The sequence below is a fragment of the Microtus ochrogaster genome, chromosome 4 (assembly GCF_000317375.1).
Source record: "Microtus ochrogaster isolate Prairie Vole_2 chromosome 4, MicOch1.0, whole genome shotgun sequence".
NCBI lineage: Eukaryota > Metazoa > Chordata > Mammalia > Rodentia > Cricetidae > Microtus > Microtus ochrogaster.
Genome location: NC_022011.1, coordinates 50288085 through 50305896, shown reverse-complemented (window position 1 = coordinate 50305896; position 17812 = coordinate 50288085). Strand labels below are relative to the sequence as shown.

The 17812-nt window shown below is 50.1% G+C and overlaps 4 protein-coding genes and 4 non-coding genes across 16 annotated transcripts in view; 6 read left to right on the top strand and 2 right to left on the bottom strand.

The window, feature by feature from the left end:
* The first annotated feature begins 22 nt into the window (after positions 1–22).
* Positions 23–2934, top strand: Rpl7a (ribosomal protein L7a). The gene is made up of 8 exons (XM_005346232.3): positions 23–125; positions 328–448; positions 797–946; positions 1571–1711; positions 1906–1985; positions 2229–2359; positions 2566–2635; positions 2786–2934. The coding sequence occupies exons 1-8, from the start codon at positions 123–125 to the stop codon at positions 2888–2890; spliced, it is 801 nt and encodes a 266-aa protein (XP_005346289.1). The 5' UTR covers positions 23–122; the 3' UTR covers positions 2891–2934.
* LOC113455968 lies at positions 640–713 on the top strand. Its single transcript, XR_003376867.1, has one exon. It is a non-coding gene; the product is annotated as a small nucleolar RNA SNORD24 (small nucleolar RNA).
* On the top strand, positions 1753–1827 carry LOC113455965. The gene has a single exon (XR_003376864.1). It is a non-coding gene; the product is annotated as a small nucleolar RNA SNORD36 (small nucleolar RNA).
* On the top strand, positions 2089–2159 carry LOC113455966. The gene has a single exon (XR_003376865.1). It is a non-coding gene; the product is annotated as a small nucleolar RNA SNORD36 (small nucleolar RNA).
* LOC113455967 lies at positions 2415–2481 on the top strand. Its single transcript, XR_003376866.1, has one exon. It is a non-coding gene; the product is annotated as a small nucleolar RNA SNORD36 (small nucleolar RNA).
* A 63-nt stretch (positions 2935–2997) lies between the features above and the next one.
* On the bottom strand, positions 2998–5793 carry LOC101997508 (surfeit locus protein 1). 8 transcript variants are annotated; one of them, XM_005346231.2, is made up of 9 exons: positions 5682–5793; positions 5382–5433; positions 5034–5167; positions 4872–4954; positions 4045–4236; positions 3678–3750; positions 3434–3596; positions 3194–3275; positions 2998–3117 (listed from the first exon to the last, which is right to left on the bottom strand). In XM_005346231.2, the coding sequence occupies exons 1-9, from the start codon at positions 5754–5756 to the stop codon at positions 3048–3050; spliced, it is 924 nt and encodes a 307-aa protein (XP_005346288.1). In that variant the 5' UTR covers positions 5757–5793; the 3' UTR covers positions 2998–3047. The 8 variants fall into 8 exon arrangements, with proteins under 8 accessions (XP_005346288.1, XP_013201315.1, XP_026633775.1 ...); XM_013345861.2 differs by having other exon boundaries at positions 5034–5207; positions 5682–5756; XM_026777974.1 differs by lacking the exon at positions 5382–5433 and adding an exon at positions 5298–5381 and having other exon boundaries at positions 5682–5698.
* Surf2 (surfeit 2) lies at positions 5793–9499 on the top strand. Of its 2 annotated transcripts, none has more exons than XM_005346227.3 (6): positions 5793–5929; positions 6131–6285; positions 6756–6859; positions 8113–8295; positions 8437–8600; positions 9045–9499. In XM_005346227.3, exons 1-6 carry the CDS (start codon positions 5852–5854, stop codon positions 9135–9137), a joined length of 777 nt encoding a protein of 258 aa, XP_005346284.1. In that variant the 5' UTR covers positions 5793–5851; the 3' UTR covers positions 9138–9499. The 2 variants fall into 2 exon arrangements, with proteins under 2 accessions (XP_005346284.1, XP_013201316.1); XM_013345862.1 differs by having other exon boundaries at positions 5810–5929; positions 6131–6289.
* Surf4 (surfeit 4) overlaps positions 9370–17812 on the bottom strand; it is a 13909-nt gene continuing 5466 nt past the window's right edge. Inside the window, exons 2-6 of the mRNA XM_005346229.3 lie at positions 16265–16451; positions 15283–15359; positions 14609–14652; positions 14015–14201; positions 9370–11666 (exon numbers count right to left, since the gene is read on the bottom strand). Of these exons, the coding sequence (XP_005346286.1) occupies positions 11400–11666; positions 14015–14201; positions 14609–14652; positions 15283–15359; positions 16265–16451 (762 nt within the window). The 3' untranslated portion in view covers positions 9370–11399. The remainder of the gene's footprint in view (positions 11667–14014; positions 14202–14608; positions 14653–15282; positions 15360–16264; positions 16452–17812) is intronic.

Here is a 17812-nt window from a genome sequence, read left to right as displayed (position 1 = left end):
CGGAGTGATCCAGTCGCTTTAAATCCGAAATCCCGCGCAGGCGCCAACTCTCGCGATCTCCGAAGCTGCTTACATATTACCCACAATCCCCTTTTTCTTTCTCTCTACTCCAGCCCGGCAAGATGGTGAGTGACCTAGCGCCTTGGCTTCATCCACCTCCATCCGCCGCCCGACGCCGTCTCCCGGGGTCCGCGGCCGCGCTTGGCGCCTCGGGGGCCTGCGCTGAAAGGGAGCGGCGGCGAGCGGCGCGCAGGGGACAAATCTGCCGCCCGATGGGATGGCGACGACGGAGGACACAGCCTCACGGGCTTTCTCTCTTGTGTTCAGCCCAAGGGAAAGAAGGCCAAGGGGAAGAAGGTGGCCCCGGCCCCCGCCGTCGTGAAGAAGCAGGAGGCGAAGAAGGTGGTGAATCCTTTGTTTGAGAAGAGGCCTAAGAACTTCGGCATTGGTAAGAAGTGGGGCGAGTGCTGTCCCGATGACGCGGCGGTGGCTACAGGGGACCTGGGGGTTGGGGTTTACTCTGGACGGAACCAAGCCGACGGTGGGCGCCCTGGTTTTCACGTAGCCACAGCGGGAACTTCGGCTACCGTGCCTGCTGGCGGGCCATGGCTTTCGGTTACAGCGGGATGTGGCGTTGTGTGCAGATGATGTAAAAGAATATTTGCTATCAGAAAAGCGGTGATGACATTTGAACCACCAAGATCGCTGATGCACCAGCACCTACCTTTCCGAGCGCCTAGATGTAGCCCGGCGCAGCGATGACTCCTGATTGGTGGTGTCGCTCTTTGCTTCCCAGGGCAGGACATCCAGCCCAAGAGAGATCTCACGCGCTTCGTCAAATGGCCCCGCTACATTAGGCTGCAGCGGCAGAGGGCCATCCTCTATAAGCGGCTCAAAGTTCCTCCTGCCATTAACCAGTTCACCCAGGCCCTGGACCGGCAAACAGGTGAGGTTTTGAAAAGCGGCCGGTTTGATGTCACCGGAGCATGAGATTGGTCCTGAGTTGTCATTTTTACTGTTAGCAAAGGAAAAGGGTGCTTGCTGAGCGGGCACGAAGGCTGCAGGGTCTCAGCGCCCTTATACAGTGGCTGGGGTGGGTGGAAAGGGGTCCCCAGCCACTCTGCTCGAAACAGCCAGCTATCTTCAAGCTCAGTAAGGTGGGGAAGCTGTTACAGAAGGAAGATGCCCAAGGTTGACCTCTAGCCTTCTCGTCTGCACGTACCACACTAGGATAAATAGTTTGGGGTTCTTTTTGACATCTTGTAGTCCTGGTTGTTCTGAACTCAAAATGTAGACCCAGGCGGGCGTTGAACTCGAAATCCTGTTTCCCCAGGTGCTGGGTTAAAGGGTTCCACAAGGATGGGCTTTTTTTTTTTTTAACTCTTTCATGCCACAGTTGTACAAGGGTTCAGAGACCCTCTACAAGGCCTGAATATGTAAAATGCCTTTCAAGTGACAGGTTAGAATTGGGCCTGAGTGAGAGACTGCCCGCCACATGACCACACTCAGGAAGCTACGTAGCAGACTTAAAGACACAAGCCTCAAGTCTAACTCAAGAATGTTTTCCCAGCTACCCAGTTGCTTAAACTTGCCCACAAGTACAGGCCAGAGACCAAGCAGGAAAAGAAGCAGAGGCTGCTGGCCCGCGCTGAGAAGAAAGCTGCCGGCAAAGGGGATGTCCCGACTAAGAGACCACCTGTCCTTCGAGCGGGTAAGTGGACCCCTGGGAAAGGAGGGGTGGTGGGGCAGGCTGTGCGGTGATGTCTGAATTTCTTCACCTGAGAGCACTGTGGAGAGTGAAATCGAGCTTTTTAACCCTGAGTCACAGCTTTGTGAAACTGCTTTTGTGACTCTAGCAGCCCAAGCAAGCACTCAGGCAAAGTGGTTGTATGTTGTGTATTCCAGGCGTCAATACAGTCACCACTTTGGTAGAGAACAAGAAGGCTCAGCTGGTGGTGATTGCCCACGATGTAGACCCCATTGAGGTAGGTCTGGTGGTTTAAGCATCAAGTGCAGTACTGCCAGGGTCCTGTGGGAGGGTGGGGTCGGTTTTGTGAGTTGAAGATAAGGAATCCATTTGTGTGGCTCTTGCAATGATGTGAATCTTTGACTGAAGTGCTTTGATGTGCAATCACATGAGCTTTTTAACCCTGAGCATTTGCCACAAAGTAGCGGGGTAGCTGGCTACTGCTTCTGCTCCCAAACACATAACTTATCCTTGTTTCTAGCTGGTGGTCTTCCTGCCTGCTCTGTGTCGCAAGATGGGGGTCCCCTACTGCATCATCAAGGGAAAGGCCAGGCTGGGGCGGCTGGTCCATAGGAAGACGTGCACCACTGTTGCCTTCACACAGGTTAACTCGTGAGTATTTGGGCTTGTCCTTAAGCTTCCCTTACCCTCCCAGGTTTTGGACCATTTGCCAATGATGGTTAAGAATTTCTTCACCTGAATCAGCCGTGTGGTCATTCTGTGTCTGAGGCAAAAAAGAAAATAAGATGCTTGTAACAGAAAAATTATTCCTGTGTCTGCTTCCTAGAGTAACAAAGCCTTTCTCCCTTCCTTGCCAGGGAAGACAAGGGTGCTCTGGCCAAGCTGGTGGAAGCTATTAGGACCAATTACAACGACAGATATGATGAGGTGAGCAGTTCTATACAGAGCATGGGATTGGTTGTGCTTTTAGCAGTCGGATTTGAATTGCCCACTTGGAGTCAGTGAATATAGGACGTTAGCTGATGTGTGCTTGTATTAGAGGACAGGCCGAACTGACGTGTTACATCTGTATTTCAGATCCGCCGCCACTGGGGAGGCAACGTCCTGGGTCCTAAATCTGTGGCTAGAATTGCCAAGCTGGAAAAGGCAAAGGCCAAAGAACTCGCCACTAAACTGGGTTAAATGTACTGCTGAGTTTTCTGTACATAAATATAATTATAAAACTTCCATCTAATGTCTGGTTATTTGGGTTGATGTAAGCATGTGCTTAAAATGTCTTGAAACCAAGCCAGGGTTTAAAGATAACAATCTTTATTTTATAGGAACAGGTTTGTTAACTTCACACACCTGGTGTCCGCCGCACAAATTTTTGAAACCACAAGTATGATGTGGCTGCACACAGTCCATACCTGTGATTGAAAGAAATTTAGTTGTCCGCTCATACATTGTGGGGGGGGGGTGTAATAAGACAGAAGGAGGACTAACCAGGTAATGATGTACTGCATGTGCTCATTCCGAAGAGTGACTCTTGTCTGCCCTCCAATGGGTCCTCCAGGGATTGTACTCTCTGCAGACAATAGAACTTACTGTCCACCTCTAGTGGGATTCCTCAGCACTCAGTTCCCTACCTACTAAAAGCCAACTGGGTGTTCCTCTGCCCCATATCAAACTGTAGGTGCCAGGGAAAGAAGGGGAAGTGGGAGGGTCCAGGCTGCCACAACGTACTGAAGTCTGCATCGATGAAAATGGGGTCTGCGCCTGTTATCTTGGCCATAGCTTCCAGATCCCGATAATGCCAGTGATTCTGTTCTGGACTGTTCTCAGGGACAAAGGGCTTCCTGGTTTCTGTTAGCCTCACTATGCCAACTAGGTCTACTTCTCCAAGAACCTACGAAGTAAGGTGAGACAGAAGTCCTACATGGAAAATGGGTGGATTATAATATCCCAAACTAAAAAGCCTATCTCTTACCTGGCCTTTCTGTCTGGTTTCCGGATTCACTTTCTTCTTGGGAACAAACCCTCTGTTAACCAGGATGGTAACTCTGAAACAATAAAAGTGTCCCTTTGGGTGAGGAAGGGTTCCAGCACAGATCATCACTAATGGTCACTGCAACATCTACAGGACAGTTCGGCAGAATTGTTTGTTCTGTGGATCCAGTCCAACACAGCCTCAGTGACTCAAACCCTATCAATGAACTGGCTAAGACAGTTGCTTAATGTCAGAATTGGAGACCTTGGAAATGATCCAGCTGTATTAGTTGAATCTCATGGACTCCCCAGGGTCTGAAGGTTGGTTGAGCACGGTGAGGGAAGCTGCCAGGCCATAGCCTACTCACCCCAAGTCAGAGCAGTGGAAAGGAGTAACTACATAGGCTCCACTTTCCATTGAGGAAGAGATTCGGCCAGCATCACGGGCCTCTCGAGCAGGGTCCACCTTGGTCCGAGGCATCATGTACAGCTCTTTGGAGTGGTCAAAGTGCCCCCTGACCTTCACTGGCCTGTACTCCAGGTTTTTCAGTTCCATTGGGCTACAAGGAGGAAGGGCTGTGGGTAAGCCAGGAGTGTCTAAGAATGTTGACAAAGCTACCAAGGCAGAAAGGGTAAGAAAGGCCCAGTGAGGATCATCAGATAACAAGTTGTGTCCTCCATAGAGGTGATCTCAGCACCAGCCTCTGATGCCATATGGGAATGTGATCTGCAAGAAAAGTTATGGGTTGAGTCAAACTTCACCTGTTACCTATCTTAAGTACCTAAGCCTCACCACTATGGGGGATCCTTGAAAGACCTGAAAAGGGAAATAATGGCATCAAAAATACATCCCTCCTATTTATGTTTCATGCTCTTTGGCAGTTTCTTTTTTCTTTTTGGTTTTTCGAGACGGTTTCTGTGTGGCTTTAGAGCCTGTCCTGGCACTAGCTCTGTAGACCAGGCTGGTCTCGAACTCACAGAGATCCGCCTGCCTCTGCCTCCCGAGTGCTGGGATTAAAGGCGTGCGCCACCACCGCCCGGCTCTTTGGCAGTTTCATAAAGGCAATCAGTAGCCAGTCTGGTGGGAAATTTTGAGGACCCTGCCCAAGGGCAGAAATTACTGAGAAGACACCAAACAAGCCAGGGCCCCACGCTGCTCCTAAATGGGATGGATTGGGTGGACAGTCACACTCACTCGGCAGGCAGAGGAATGGGCTCAGCCATTATTCGAGACTCTAATTCTGCAATCAGTTTCAGCTTCCATTTCCGACGTTGGACCTACAGAAACAACATGAGCTAAGCAAACATCAGTGGGTTCCAAGGCTCAGAGATACCCAAATTAGACCCTGGTCTTCACCTGCCAAGTCCCCAGGCCAAAAGCAGTAGCAGGGATGAGAAGCAGGAACCATTGGAGGAAAGAGTCGTCCTCTGCTTTAGCGGCGGCTGCTTCAGCAGTAGAACTGTAGCACCTGCTTGGTCTCCACACCATCCCTGGAGGGAGTTTTATAATACTGGCATGGGGTCAGAAGGCCTAGAACAAACAGAACTGGGTGGCCAATTCCTCGAGCAGACTTGGGTTAATGCCCACAGAGGATGTAAAGAAAGGAGCAATTAACAGCACCTGTGCCCAATCCGCTCCCAGTAGACCACTGCGGGCTGAATGGAGACAGGTGTCCAAGCGCACCCAGGTCTCAGCCTTTCTCACCTGAGCGGAAAGAAAGCCCGAGGATGTTCCTTCTGGAAATGCGGAGCGGGGCCTGCGGGGACCGAACAGGCCGCGGGGCTGTAAGTTCAGGGACCTCAGGGACGCCAAGCTCGTGCACCTGGGCTAGGTACAGGACAGGGTCCTTCCCGGCCCAGCACCAACCCAGGCTAGAGCCTCTTAGGCAGGGTCCACCCCTGACCCTGCTCCACCCCAGGCAAAGCCCTCTTGGGAAGGGTCCTCCTCGGCCCCATTCCACTCCAGGCTCGATTCTCCCGGGCCCCTCCACGTCCCCTCGCTCACCAGCCGCGGGCAGGACCACTGGGGCCACCGCGTCAAGCTCTGCCGCAGCACTGAGAAAGCCTTCACCGCCGCCATCTTTGAACACTTCCGGGACCGAGAAATCTGCTTCCGGGACGGGACGGCACTCTGACCCACGTGGTAACAGCGGTGTCAGAGGAGCATCTCAGATCATGGACGAACTACCAGCTGATGTGCGGGCTTTCCTGTACCAGCATCCCAGCCTGAGGCTGCAGCCGAATACTCAGAAGGTCCGAGGAGAACCGTGCCAGGGAGGAGTAGGACCAGGAAGGAACGGGACTCGGGAGGAGTGAGACCCGGAAGGACCGTGCCTGCCGGGGAGGAGTGGGACCCCGGAGTACTGTGCCTGCAAAACAGTGGGACCCGGAGGTCGGGACAGGGGAGGGGCGGGGCTGGCAAGAACCACTTGTGGACAGGCGGTTCATCCATAGGTACGCTGCTCTCTAACCGGCCATGAGCTACCCTGCCGTCTGCCGGAGCTTCAGGTCTACACCAGCGGCAAGAAGTACCAGCGGCTGTCCAGAGCCTCCCCGGACTTCGATTACACAGCGTTCGAGCCACACATCGTGCCCAGCACAAAGAATCCGTACGTAGGTGGCCGGCCAGCGCCTGGCAGAGCCTGTGCTCCCTTTGGGGACCCTATGGTTGTGTGGATGATATATCCTCACATGGGACTTCCTGAGCCATTTCCCCTTACATTCACCCTGGAGCAGTTTCTTTTTCTTGGGTGACAATCTGGATTTTTAATCCCAGATGCTGAGTGGAATTGTTTGGGAAGCTGTTTTCGAAAGTAAGACTGTAGCTTGATCTGAAATACACTATGTAGACCAGGCTGACCTCAACTCAGATACCAGTCTGCCTCTCTGCCTCCTGAGTGCTGGGATAATAGACAGCCATGACCTGTGGTTGGGAAGCCTGTCAAAGTCCAGGCACTGAGACTAAACGCAGAGCAGCCCCCAGGAGAACTTCGGGTGTTTGTAGCTTGCAGTCATGGTGGAGCCCACAGGTCTGGTCCTTGGTATGCACTGTCCCTCCATACCCCTGTTTGCCCTGTAGGCACCAATTGTTCTGCAAACTCACCCTGAGGCACATCAACAAGTCCCCAGAGCATGTGCTGAGGCATGTCCAGGGCCGGAGGTATCAGAGAGCACTTCATCAATGTAAGTCACCTGTTACCTATCTTGAGGATGCGTGTCCCCTGCCCCCAACCAGAAAGGTGCCTTGACCCTCCTTCATTGTCCACTGTTGGTATACTTGGTTGGTCTTGCACATGAGAGGGTAGTGGAGTGGCTCCTGACCTCACCACTGTAAAGCTGGAAGTGGGCTGGGAAGGAGTTGTGGTGAGTGGTACAGCAGGCTGAGGCTGCAGTGCCAAAACTCCAGGATCCAGTCATCTGATACTGCAGGAGAGCCTTGGGGACTGTTGTCAGGACCTAGATTGGTGCAAACAGCCTTCTAGGGACTTGCAGACAGACCTGGTGTTTGATGGGCACAGCCAGGGGTGGGAAGGCATCCCAAGTGGTTGAGAGTGGGGGGGACTCTTGTGGTATTTTAACCTCCAGAGGGTTAGGGAGGGAGGATGGTGCCAGGCCAGGAGACTTGAGATAAGGCCAGCTTGGGGACTAGGGACGTGAAGGAAGGTCTCCCATGCCACCACAGGACAATGAGGGTGAGAAAGTGATTGAGATTAGGTCATTGGGAGGCTACGGGGGTGAAGGAGTTAGGCAGAGCCAGGCCTTGGCAAGGAGGGCTGGGAAGGTAGGGGAGATGTAGAAGCTGGGGATAAGTGGGAGGCTTCAGGGATGGCACCGCCTTTTTCCTGCCCATTGGGAACCAGATCTTCCCACACATCTTGGAGCTACGGCTTGGATGTGCCTTTGTTAGCTTTGTAATCTGCTGGGCAGGGATCCCCATGAGAGAGAATTATAAAGCTGGAGCTGAGATGGAGCCAGAAGGCAGTGAGACCACTTCATAGTGGCCTGCTGAGGACACCGGGAGACGACCTTGTGCTGGTACTCATGAGCAGACAGACCGTAGTGGTCCTGGGAGCAGATGGCAGAGATGAAGTGGAAGACCCTAGAGATGCCAGGTTCCAGTTAGACTGTCACCCCCAAGATCAATGATGACTAGAGCTGGTGTCCCCCACCCAAGGAGATGGTTCTGGACCAACTGGGAAGCCCAAAAAGCTATGCCTCCTTAGTACCTGAGGATAGCAGTGGTAACCCTAGCAAGGCCTTCCATGAAGTCAGACTCAGGAGACAGAAGATCAGTCAGCTGACCCTGAGGTCCAGAGGTTCCGGGTTGTTCATGTCTGTCCAGTAGGGTAGAAGAATAAAACACTGCCATAATACCGCCCATAGCTTAGCTTCATACCAAGAGAACACCAGTGTAAGTAAGCTTGCTGGTCTCTTAGATGAGGAGTGTCAGAAACAAGGTGTGGAGTATGTCCCTGCCTGCCTATTGCACAAGAAGAGGAAGAGGGAGGACCACATGGATGGAGATGGGCTACCTGGTCAGAGAACAGCTTTCTGGGAGCCAGCTTCCAGTGACGAGGGAGGATCCCTGAGTGATGACAGCATGACAGACCTATACCCACGTGAGTAGGCACAGCCCGATTCCTGCCCTCCTGTTCGCCTCCTGCTAGGTATCTTGTGGTCCTAATCTGTTAGCCAGGTTTCCCAGGAAAGCGATGCTTTTACCTGTGGCATAGCTCAGGAAGGTTGTTTGTTCCTTCCAGCTGAGCTATTCACAAAAAAGGATCTGGGCAAGCCTGAGAATGACACTACTGAAGACTTTCTGACAGACCAAGAGGAAGAGAAGCTAAAGCAGTCGAGAGAGAAGGGCACTGGGGAGAGGAGAGAAGTTAAAGTGGACCGCAAGAGGAGCCGTAAACTCAGAAAGGTGAGTGTGTGCCGCAGAGTGCTGAGGTCAGGAGGGCTACACAGCCTGGCCGAGTGAGGCTGGACAGCTAGTGCTCCCCATAGTTTTAACAAATTCTGCAAGTAGTGCACTGTCAACCTAACAGCCTATAAATATGGAAGCCGAGGCCACTTCAGAAGGTCTCCAGGAGCAGGTCCTGACCAATGGCTTCTCAGCTCTGAGCTGGGTGCCCTACAACACAGGACTAAGGATTAGCTGCTGGACACCACTTCTCTAAGTGACAGGAGTGAGGATTCTGTTAGAGAAGCCAGGTGGACAATGTCTGGAGTGACTCTGGCCACACACTGCCCCAGCATAAAAGGGAAAACTGTCAAGAACACAGGCTGCTTTTCAGCCTTAGACACACAGTGCCTTCCTTCCATGTGAACTTGCAAAGGCCCTGGTCACTATTTTCTGCTTTCACAGAAGCAGTTCACCTCGTTGACCAAGAAGTTCAAGAGCCATCATCACCACAAGCCCAAGAACTTCAGTTCTTCCTTTAAGCAGCTGGGAAAATGAACCGTGCAGAGAAAGCCTTTGGGTGTCCTTGGAACTGGCCACTGATGTCCTGACATTGGCTGTTGCCCAGAGTGGGCCTGGAGGTTCTGTTCAGAAGGTGACAGCAGCAGGGATTTGAAGATTCCTCTTCGTACATGGCTTTTCTGTGGTCTTTAGTGACTCACTGTAGCATCCTGACTTTGCCAGGCCCGCACCCTGGCTGGTCACCACATAGGATCACACTATATACCACAAATGCCATTATTTATTTTGATGTTTCCAAAGATCAAAACATTTTCAAACACAACTAAGATATAAAATACAGCATAAAAATGAGGTTTATACCTATTCCCACATAAAGCTAAAGCATTTTCAGAAACCGTTTTGCCAAACCAATGTGTAGATCTTTTTTTTTTTGTCCCATCCCAGGCACAGCCCACAGAAAGCTGGTAGATGGGCCAGGGTATCCTTGGGATGGGGGCTGCTGCTGCTGAGAGGCATGCATTTGCCTCCTAGGATCTGCCCCATTCCACAAACTGGAATATTACGGGGCTGCCACTGCAGGTAACGGAGCAGGTGGGTATACACTGAGGCAGCTCTGCTTGTCAAGGGACTTGGTAGTAAGGAAATGTCATGGCGTGAGCCACTGCTGGAACTCACACAAGGAGGAGTAGGCAGGCTGTAAGGCTGCGGAACACGGGCTGGGTGTTGAGAAGGTGAATTCAGACTGCAGAGCCCGTGAGGCAAGGGGAAGAGGCAGGATTGACCCAAGGTGACTCAAGAGGACAGAGTCCTGCCTACCCAGCTGATGCCAGAAAGGAGGACACCTCCAGGACTCTGCACCTAAGGGTAAGTGAGCTGCCAGCTCCTCTCCAGGGGTTCTAAGCCTGTCTACCTGTCTCCTCCAAAAGACCTGGGGAAGGTGGAGAAGGAGCACAACCACCCTCATGGCACTACCATACAGATGAGCAGGACCACAGCATTAGACAGCTTCCCCACCCCACAAAAAGAGAAACACGGTATAAGGCAATGTTAGAAAACTTTAAATACAGGACTGAGATCAAATTGGTAAGGCATCACAAATTGTAAAAAGTATCTTGGCTGCATCCAGCAGAGCAAGTTGACAAAAATCTGAGCAAGCAACAGCCTCAGGGAAATGGTGTCATCGGGGCTGTCGATGGGGTAAACTCAGCCTGGAACAAGGAGTTAAGCTGGGGGGGAGCACGGTCTGTGGGATCCAGGCCTTGCTCTGAGAAGGTCAAGTGTGAGGTAACTGGATTGAGCCTGGGTGCCTTCAGTACTGGGGCTCCTCACTTCTGGGCCCCATGGCATTACTGCTCCCCAAGCTGGTTTTGTGGTGGGCCATCCTGTGAGCAGCTGGATCTCCTGCCCTTCCCACCACCAAGCTGGAGGGGATAGCAGTACCTAAACCAGCAGCTTTCCAAGAACTTCCTACCCCTGACCCATCCCATCCCTGCTTGGAGCCAGGGTCCCTTTGACCCAGGAAACAGCATTCAGCCAGCTGACACCAAGGACTTGGGCCAGCAGTAGCAGCCACCTCTCCAATACTTTACTATTCTCTAGGCTTGGGGTTTCTCTAACATCTTCATTGATCCTATAAAATACAGGGGCAGAAGCAATGCTGGGCCACTGGTAGGATTCTGAACTGGAGGTTTCAACTGTTTGGTGTTTGGCTGGACCATCCTAAGTCATTTAGTAGTTTGAGCTAAGGATGTAAACTTAAAACTAAAAGGGAGCCGGGCGGTGGTGGCACACGCCTGTAATCCTAGCACTTAGGAGGCAGAGACAGGCGGATCTCTGTGAGTTCGAGGCCAGCCTGGTCCACCCAAGGGAGTTCCAGGACAGGCTCCAAAAGCTACAGAGAAACCCTGTCTCAAAAAACCAAAAAAAAAAAAAAAAAACCACCTAAAAGGGAAACTGCTTTGAATGATAAAGTATAGCTCAGTACAACTTGAAGGCCCTCATCCCTCAAAAGAAACTCAAAGACAGGATTGAGGCCATAGCCCACCACACTGTCTACTCGAATCCTTGGCTAAGGAATGACCATCCAGCTGCCCAGCCCTGGATAGTTAGACTCCAGACTGTTTCCAAAGCAGATTTTACCTTCAGTTTTCAGGTGTCTGAAAATAAAGTTCTCAGAACATCTGTGCCTTTACCAAGGGAAGGGAAGGGAAGAGGACACATAAACGCTGGCAGTTTGTTGTCTACCCTGAACCAGTCCAGGGCCTTGTGCCTCAGCCAGGGAGGGGAGGGATCTGTCTGTTACCACTCTTTCTTCTTCTCGTCCATGGAGACACCCCCTGGGCCAAGAGCCACCACCAGGAGCAGGCCTCCAATCACTGACATGGTCTGGAAGAAGTCATACTTCAGGAAGTCATGCATGGGTTTATAGACCGGGATTGTCCAGAAGGCGTTGAAATACACGTTGATGGCAAACAGCCAGACGACGAGAGTCAAAGCTGCCAGCTTGGTTTTAAAACCAATGGCTACTAAGATCATCAGAGCTGTGCCCACAATGTTCTGGACGATCTGCACAGATTCAAAGAAAAAACATTCAGACTAAAGGTCAGGAAAAAAGCTGTGCACACTTGTATCTGAGCTAGGCTCATATAGCTCTCACTAGGGCAGGAGGAGAGCTGAAGACTGTATAGGCAGAAGGAGCACACAAACCGGAAAACTATTTTTTTTTTTTGCATGTGGGGGTATCAATACTAATTTCCAGAAAAAATTCTATATTAAAGATGCTTTGGGGGCTGGAGAGATATCTCAGTGGTTTAAGAGCATTGCCTGCTCTTCCAAAGGTCCTGAGTTCAATTTCCGGCAACCACATGGTAGCTCACAACCATCTGTAATGAGGTCTGGTGCCCTCTTTTGGCCTGCAGACATACACACAGAATATTGTATCCATAATGAATAAATATTTTTTAAAAAAGATGCTTTGGCTTTATATGTACTCCCCAAATACCATGTGCTGGAAAATTCCCCAAATCTTATCAGTGGCGTTTGCCTGCTAGAACTTTGGTGAGTAACTAGGCTGTGAATGAAGACTTGTTCCTCAGTCTCATGTGATACCCTGTATTTCCTCGGTACTCTACAGAGTTCTTAACCACAAGACCCTTACCAGATGTGACCTCTTCACCTTGGGTCTCCCTGCCACCCAAGCCCTAAGCTGAATATAACATCATTCTCTATAGTGTCCCTTCTGTGGTATTCAGTTACTACAACAGAAAATGAACTAAGAAAACTGGTATCAAGAAGTGAGGTTGTTGCTAAAGTAGCACCTGACTATAGAACGGTAATGATCAGAAGTTGGAGACATTTAGAGAACCATACTGAAATGAATGGAGCAGTGACAGCAACTCTGGGAAGAGCTGAGAAGACAAAAGACTGTAATGTCACTGGTAGTGTTCAATGGCCTTGACCAGCATCCTGTTGCAGCACATGTAAAACAGTAAACATGAAACAAGGGTTTGTAAAACAGGAAAAGCCATTCTTGTTAGAAAACTGCAATGCGTTAGGCAGTTGTGCATGCCATTAATCCCAGCACTTGGGAGGCAGAGGCAGGCTGATCTCTGTGAGTTCAAGGCCAGCCTGGTCTACAAAGAGCATTCCAGGAAGCCAGGGCTATACAGAGAAACCCTGTCTCTTTAAAACAACAACAACAACTAGGTTGGGTGTTGTGGCACACACCTTTAATTCCAGCTCTCAGGAGGCAGAAACAGGTGGATCTCTGAGTTCTAGGCCAGCAAGCCACCCAGGGTTACAGAGAGAAAACTTATCTTGAAAATCTAAAATAAAATGATGATGATGATGATGATGAAAGAAGCTGTATTGAATTCTGCTGCATTGTGTCCACGCCTAGGACCTTACAGAATACAGAACTATCTGGCAGAAGAAACCTACAGTAGCAAAGCATTCAGGTTATGTGGCTGCTTTTGATCCTGACTGTTTACAGTAAAATAAGGGTACAAAGACTGAATTTTTAACAAGGAAAATGTGAGGACACATGAGAAGTTCTTTGGCCAAGTGGTAGAGAATGAAAGATAGTTTTTCAGGGTCTCTTCTATGTAACCCCAACTAGCCTTGAACTTACAATCCTCTTGTCTCTGTATCCCAGGCACTAGGATTTTAGGTCTGTGACATACTGGCCAAGGAACATTAAAAAAAAAAAAAAAGAAGAAGAAAAAGGAGAGGAGGAGGAGAGAGAGAGAGAAAGAGACAGAGAGAGAAGGATATGTTTGTATTTTTGTTTGAGTATATGCATATGTGGAGGAGGGTGGAGGCCAGAAGAGGGTGCTGGATATCTTCTATTCTTTTTGAAGAAGGGTCTCTCTGAACCTAGAGCTCATCTCAGCTACAGGAAGAAGCAATCTGAACAATCCTGCCTCTGCTCTCCTAAAAGGCCAGATTACAGGCATTTGCTAGACGCCAGATAGTTACTCTCATGCTAAGATTTGAACTCTGGTCCTAACTGGTCACAGAAAAACCACTCTTGGCCAATGAGCCATCTCTCAGCCCCCAAGCACCATATTTCAGTGTAGACTATTTGGGAAAGATAAGTTAACAGCTGAAGTGCTCCCCTGGTCTACACCGTAACTCTGAGAGCTCATTTCATCTATACCCGCCTAGAAACCCATGCTGGAAAGCACTCCTCCCCCGCCTCCAATAATGCTAACTTCTAATGTGTGACAGATAAAACCAGAATGTATTGGCCAACAGTGTGAATTGAACTCTGAAGTAGAGTAGTCAGGAGTCTGCAGAGGGCACTGGCCTTTCCCTAGCAGAGCTGGGCAGGTTCATTTACAAGCATGGCCTCATCTCAGGCTGTGCTCAGGCACAGCTGTGCCAACAGGCAGCACATGGCTCAGGGTACTCACAGAAAAGAAGCTGGCATCAAAGTGAAGGAGGGTCATGAACATCAGGACCAGCAGGACCCTTCCTCCAAGCTGCATGTACTGCTTGGGGGAGCTCTCACGCATGGTGGGAACACCAGCAAACATGCTCTTCCCTTCTGAGCGGGACTCTGCCAAGAGCAGCAGCAAACCTCCTCCTAAAGCCAGGTTCCTGAGGAACAGAAATGTCACCTACATTTACCAAACATATGTCTACGAAGCCAGAGCACACCAAAGCCCACCCTTCCTTTCTTTAAAACAAACCACCACTCAATGGGACAAGGACAGGCTGAATACAAAGGACCAGCTTCAAGTTAAACCTGGATAATCATGGAACCAAGCTCTGGTCTCTACCCACTTCTACTCAAACCCTCAGTCTACACACCCATGCGATATGGGGCTAGAAGACAAGACCCCTCACTATCAAGCCAGGATTCCAGCTGCGGGGTAAAGGACCGCTGTGCCCATTGAAACCCTTATTCTCAGAGGCACAGTGGGGACTACAGAAGGTGGCACTAGCCTACAGATGCTCCAGTGAGAGGGCCAAGTACTCCACTTTGCCACCCAAAATGCACCTACCTCATCAGAAACTTCAAGTCCCACAAAATGCTGTAGGCAATTGTCTGAAGGAACAGAGAGAGAAAATTGAATTAGCATTTTCACACTAATGTCTATAGATTTACTAGCAGTAGGAGGTAGGATCATCCAATGGGATAAGAATATTAAATACACAAACTATTAAGACACTGAGGGCAGATCACTGGGACAGTTTGTCTCAGAATTTCTAACAGAGCACAGTGTAGCCTCTGGACCTGTTTGACTAACAAAGTTGTACTATAATGTCCTAGAACACAAAGCATCTGCAAGTATAGGCTGAACTATCCTGCTTAAGCATCCCATTCCGGCTAATTAGGCATTCTTATCTGTCAAATGCAGTGACTCCCAGTTCATATATAGCTGCAGTCAATCTGTGGCCTATGTCTGTGTCACAGAAGTTCAGGAAAAGGGGAATGATGGCCCAGTACCTATGGCCAACACCTGTTTGGGGCTATCTGCTCCTAAACCCTACCTAGGAGGGAAGACTAGTCACTTCTCCAAAAGGAAAAGCAGCTCTGGACAGCCAGATACACAGGAGGGATAAGATGAAGGGGGAAGATACTAGACACAATATATAGCTCCACCAAAGCAAAGCAAAGTGAGACCTACCCCACAGCCCATGTACTTAACAAGAGAAGCACTAGGTGTCTGTGTACCTGCAGTGCGATGATTCCAAACAGCCCAAAGCAGGCGTACTGCACGAAGTTCCTGCTCAGCACCAAAACACAGCCAGCTAGAAAGAGGACAGAGTTAGGGGCTGCGTGTATCCAGGACAAGACGACACCTCTGTTCCAGGGCTGCTGAGCTGCAGCACCCCAAGCAAAGCACCTTCCCAGAGCCTTGATGGCAGGCAAAGCCCATGCCCTGGAGCCTGCTCAGCTTCTGAACCACACTAGTCCAGATCACACTTTGCTGTGGAGAGCCATAGCTCTGTGTGCCAAGGGCCACCAGTGCAGGATTGACTGCTCCACTATGGAGCCCATCCAAAATGCTTAAAAGCACAAGTCCTTTCTCACCCCCTAACAAGCAAAGGCAAGAAAGCTGTCACCAGAAGATGGGATGTCAGAAGATCAATGTGAATCCAAAAGCCCCAATTCTCTGCTGACTAAAACCCTTTATCCTTTCTGGACACCTCCTTCTTTGATTACCTTAACTGCCCGGGCTCTAGCATCTGCTCCTGCATTTACAAAGCAGGGACTGTGTCCAACTTTTTTCTTTATTTATAGACAGAGTCTCACTATATAGACCCAGCTTCCCTGGAACTTGCTTTATTACATAGGCCAGGTTGGCCCTGAGCTCAAAAGAGGCAGCCCCTGCCTTTGCCTCCTGAATGCTGGCATTAAAGGTGTGAGTCACCACACCAGGCTTGTGTCCAATTTCTATAGCAAAATAAATGAGCACAAGACTGGGTATGCATCATGCATCCAAAAGGTCACAGAAATGAACCGTGGCTGTCATGCTTCAAAGCCCAGGGCATGGCTAAAGCTGTAATCTAAGATGACAAGCACCTGGGTCTTCATCACCATCAGTCTTCAGCCTGAAAAGGGGGTACTCAGGCCTCAACCACAAGTTTGGGGAGTATCATTCAAGGGAACAAGATGCCCCAGAAGTATATTAGAGAGGCTCAGAGCCACTTACTCAACTGTCCCAGGAGGTTGAGGAACACGAAGGATGAGGCCAACAGGTAGCCACAGCTCCAGGTGGTGTCAATATAGTCACGTTGCTCACTCCACTGGAACCACATACGGATGCCATCCTCCAAGAAGGTGCTAATCAGGCAGAGTCGTGCCACATGAGGCAGGTACTGTTTGGTGACTCGCAGGAACTGCAGGACCACAGAACACACTGGTGAGGTGGCTGTAGCCTCAATATGTAGGCAACAGGGCGAAGGATCAAGCCAGCTCTGTGCAAGGTAGAGGCCTTCAGCAGTGCCAGTGCCTTCCCTGCCCTAGGTGCCCCCCTTAAGAGGATATGTGATGATCCAACACTCAGCCCCAGAGACAAAGACATCATCACATGCATCTGGCACAGAACCATAAGGCAATGTCCAGTACTATTTACCAGCATTGCTCCACCTCCAGAGACATCAAGGGAGAAATGCCACAAGACACACAGTTTCCATGCCCAGTGAGGGGCATTAACAAGTAGGAGGCACAGACACTATCTGAAAGGCTCTCAGAGATCTTCCAGCCCAGGGATTCTCCCACCTCAGCCCCATCACATCCAGGGCTATCTCCCCAGCACTGAAGAGTATAGACTAGCAAGGCATCGCTTATCCCCACCCACAAGATGCCACAAGCAGCATTCCCAACTACAGCACCAAAACAAATGCCTCTATTGTTGCCACTATTACCCACCCCAACAAAATCCCTACGGAAAGTTCACTATCCTATAGGGCAACTGTGGTACAGATCAACAGCTGTGCTATGGGCTTGAAAGTCCTGGGATGTTCTCACAGCCTATATGACCAAAGCAAGGTTAGAACTGCCAAATATGAGACTGACAATGATTGCAGTGAAACTCAAGTGTGAAAATCACCAGCAAAGGGCAGTTCTGAAATGCACATTCATGGCTCCCTTCTGTCCCTGTGAAGACAGCATTTGATGGCTTGATTAGGAGGCCAGCATACTCTATTGAAGCTAGGTGCAAATGCCATGTAGGTGAACTCCATACTTTTCGTCAGAGCTGAGCTGCAGGTGGAAAAAATCCAAGGATATCATAGAGGCCCAGGAGAAAGATCAAGGAGCCACCCATGGACTGACGTGTCAAGAAGAGTCTAAAGGGCAGAGTCTGACCCCACCAGGGCAGCGGAGTGAACGTGGGCTGTGCAAGCCCTCCCAGGGCTGACTAAAACAGCTGCTGGAAGAGATGAGGATGTATATAAGTACTTCCAAATTCTCCTTTGAAAAGGAGAATTTAAAAAGCTGCTTCAGCCAGGTGGTGGTGGCACATGCCTTTAATCCCAGTACTCAGGAGGCAGAGATAGGTGGATCTCTGTGAGTTCAAGGCCAGCCTGGTCTACAAGAGCTAGTTCCAGGACAGGCTCCAAAGCTACAGAGAACCAGTCAAGAAAGAAAAGAGAAAGAAATAAAGAGAGAGAGGGAGAGAGGGCATGAAATAAATAAAGAGGAAGGAAGGAAGGAAGGAAGGAAGGAAGGAAGGAAGGAAGGAAGGAAGGAAAAAGAA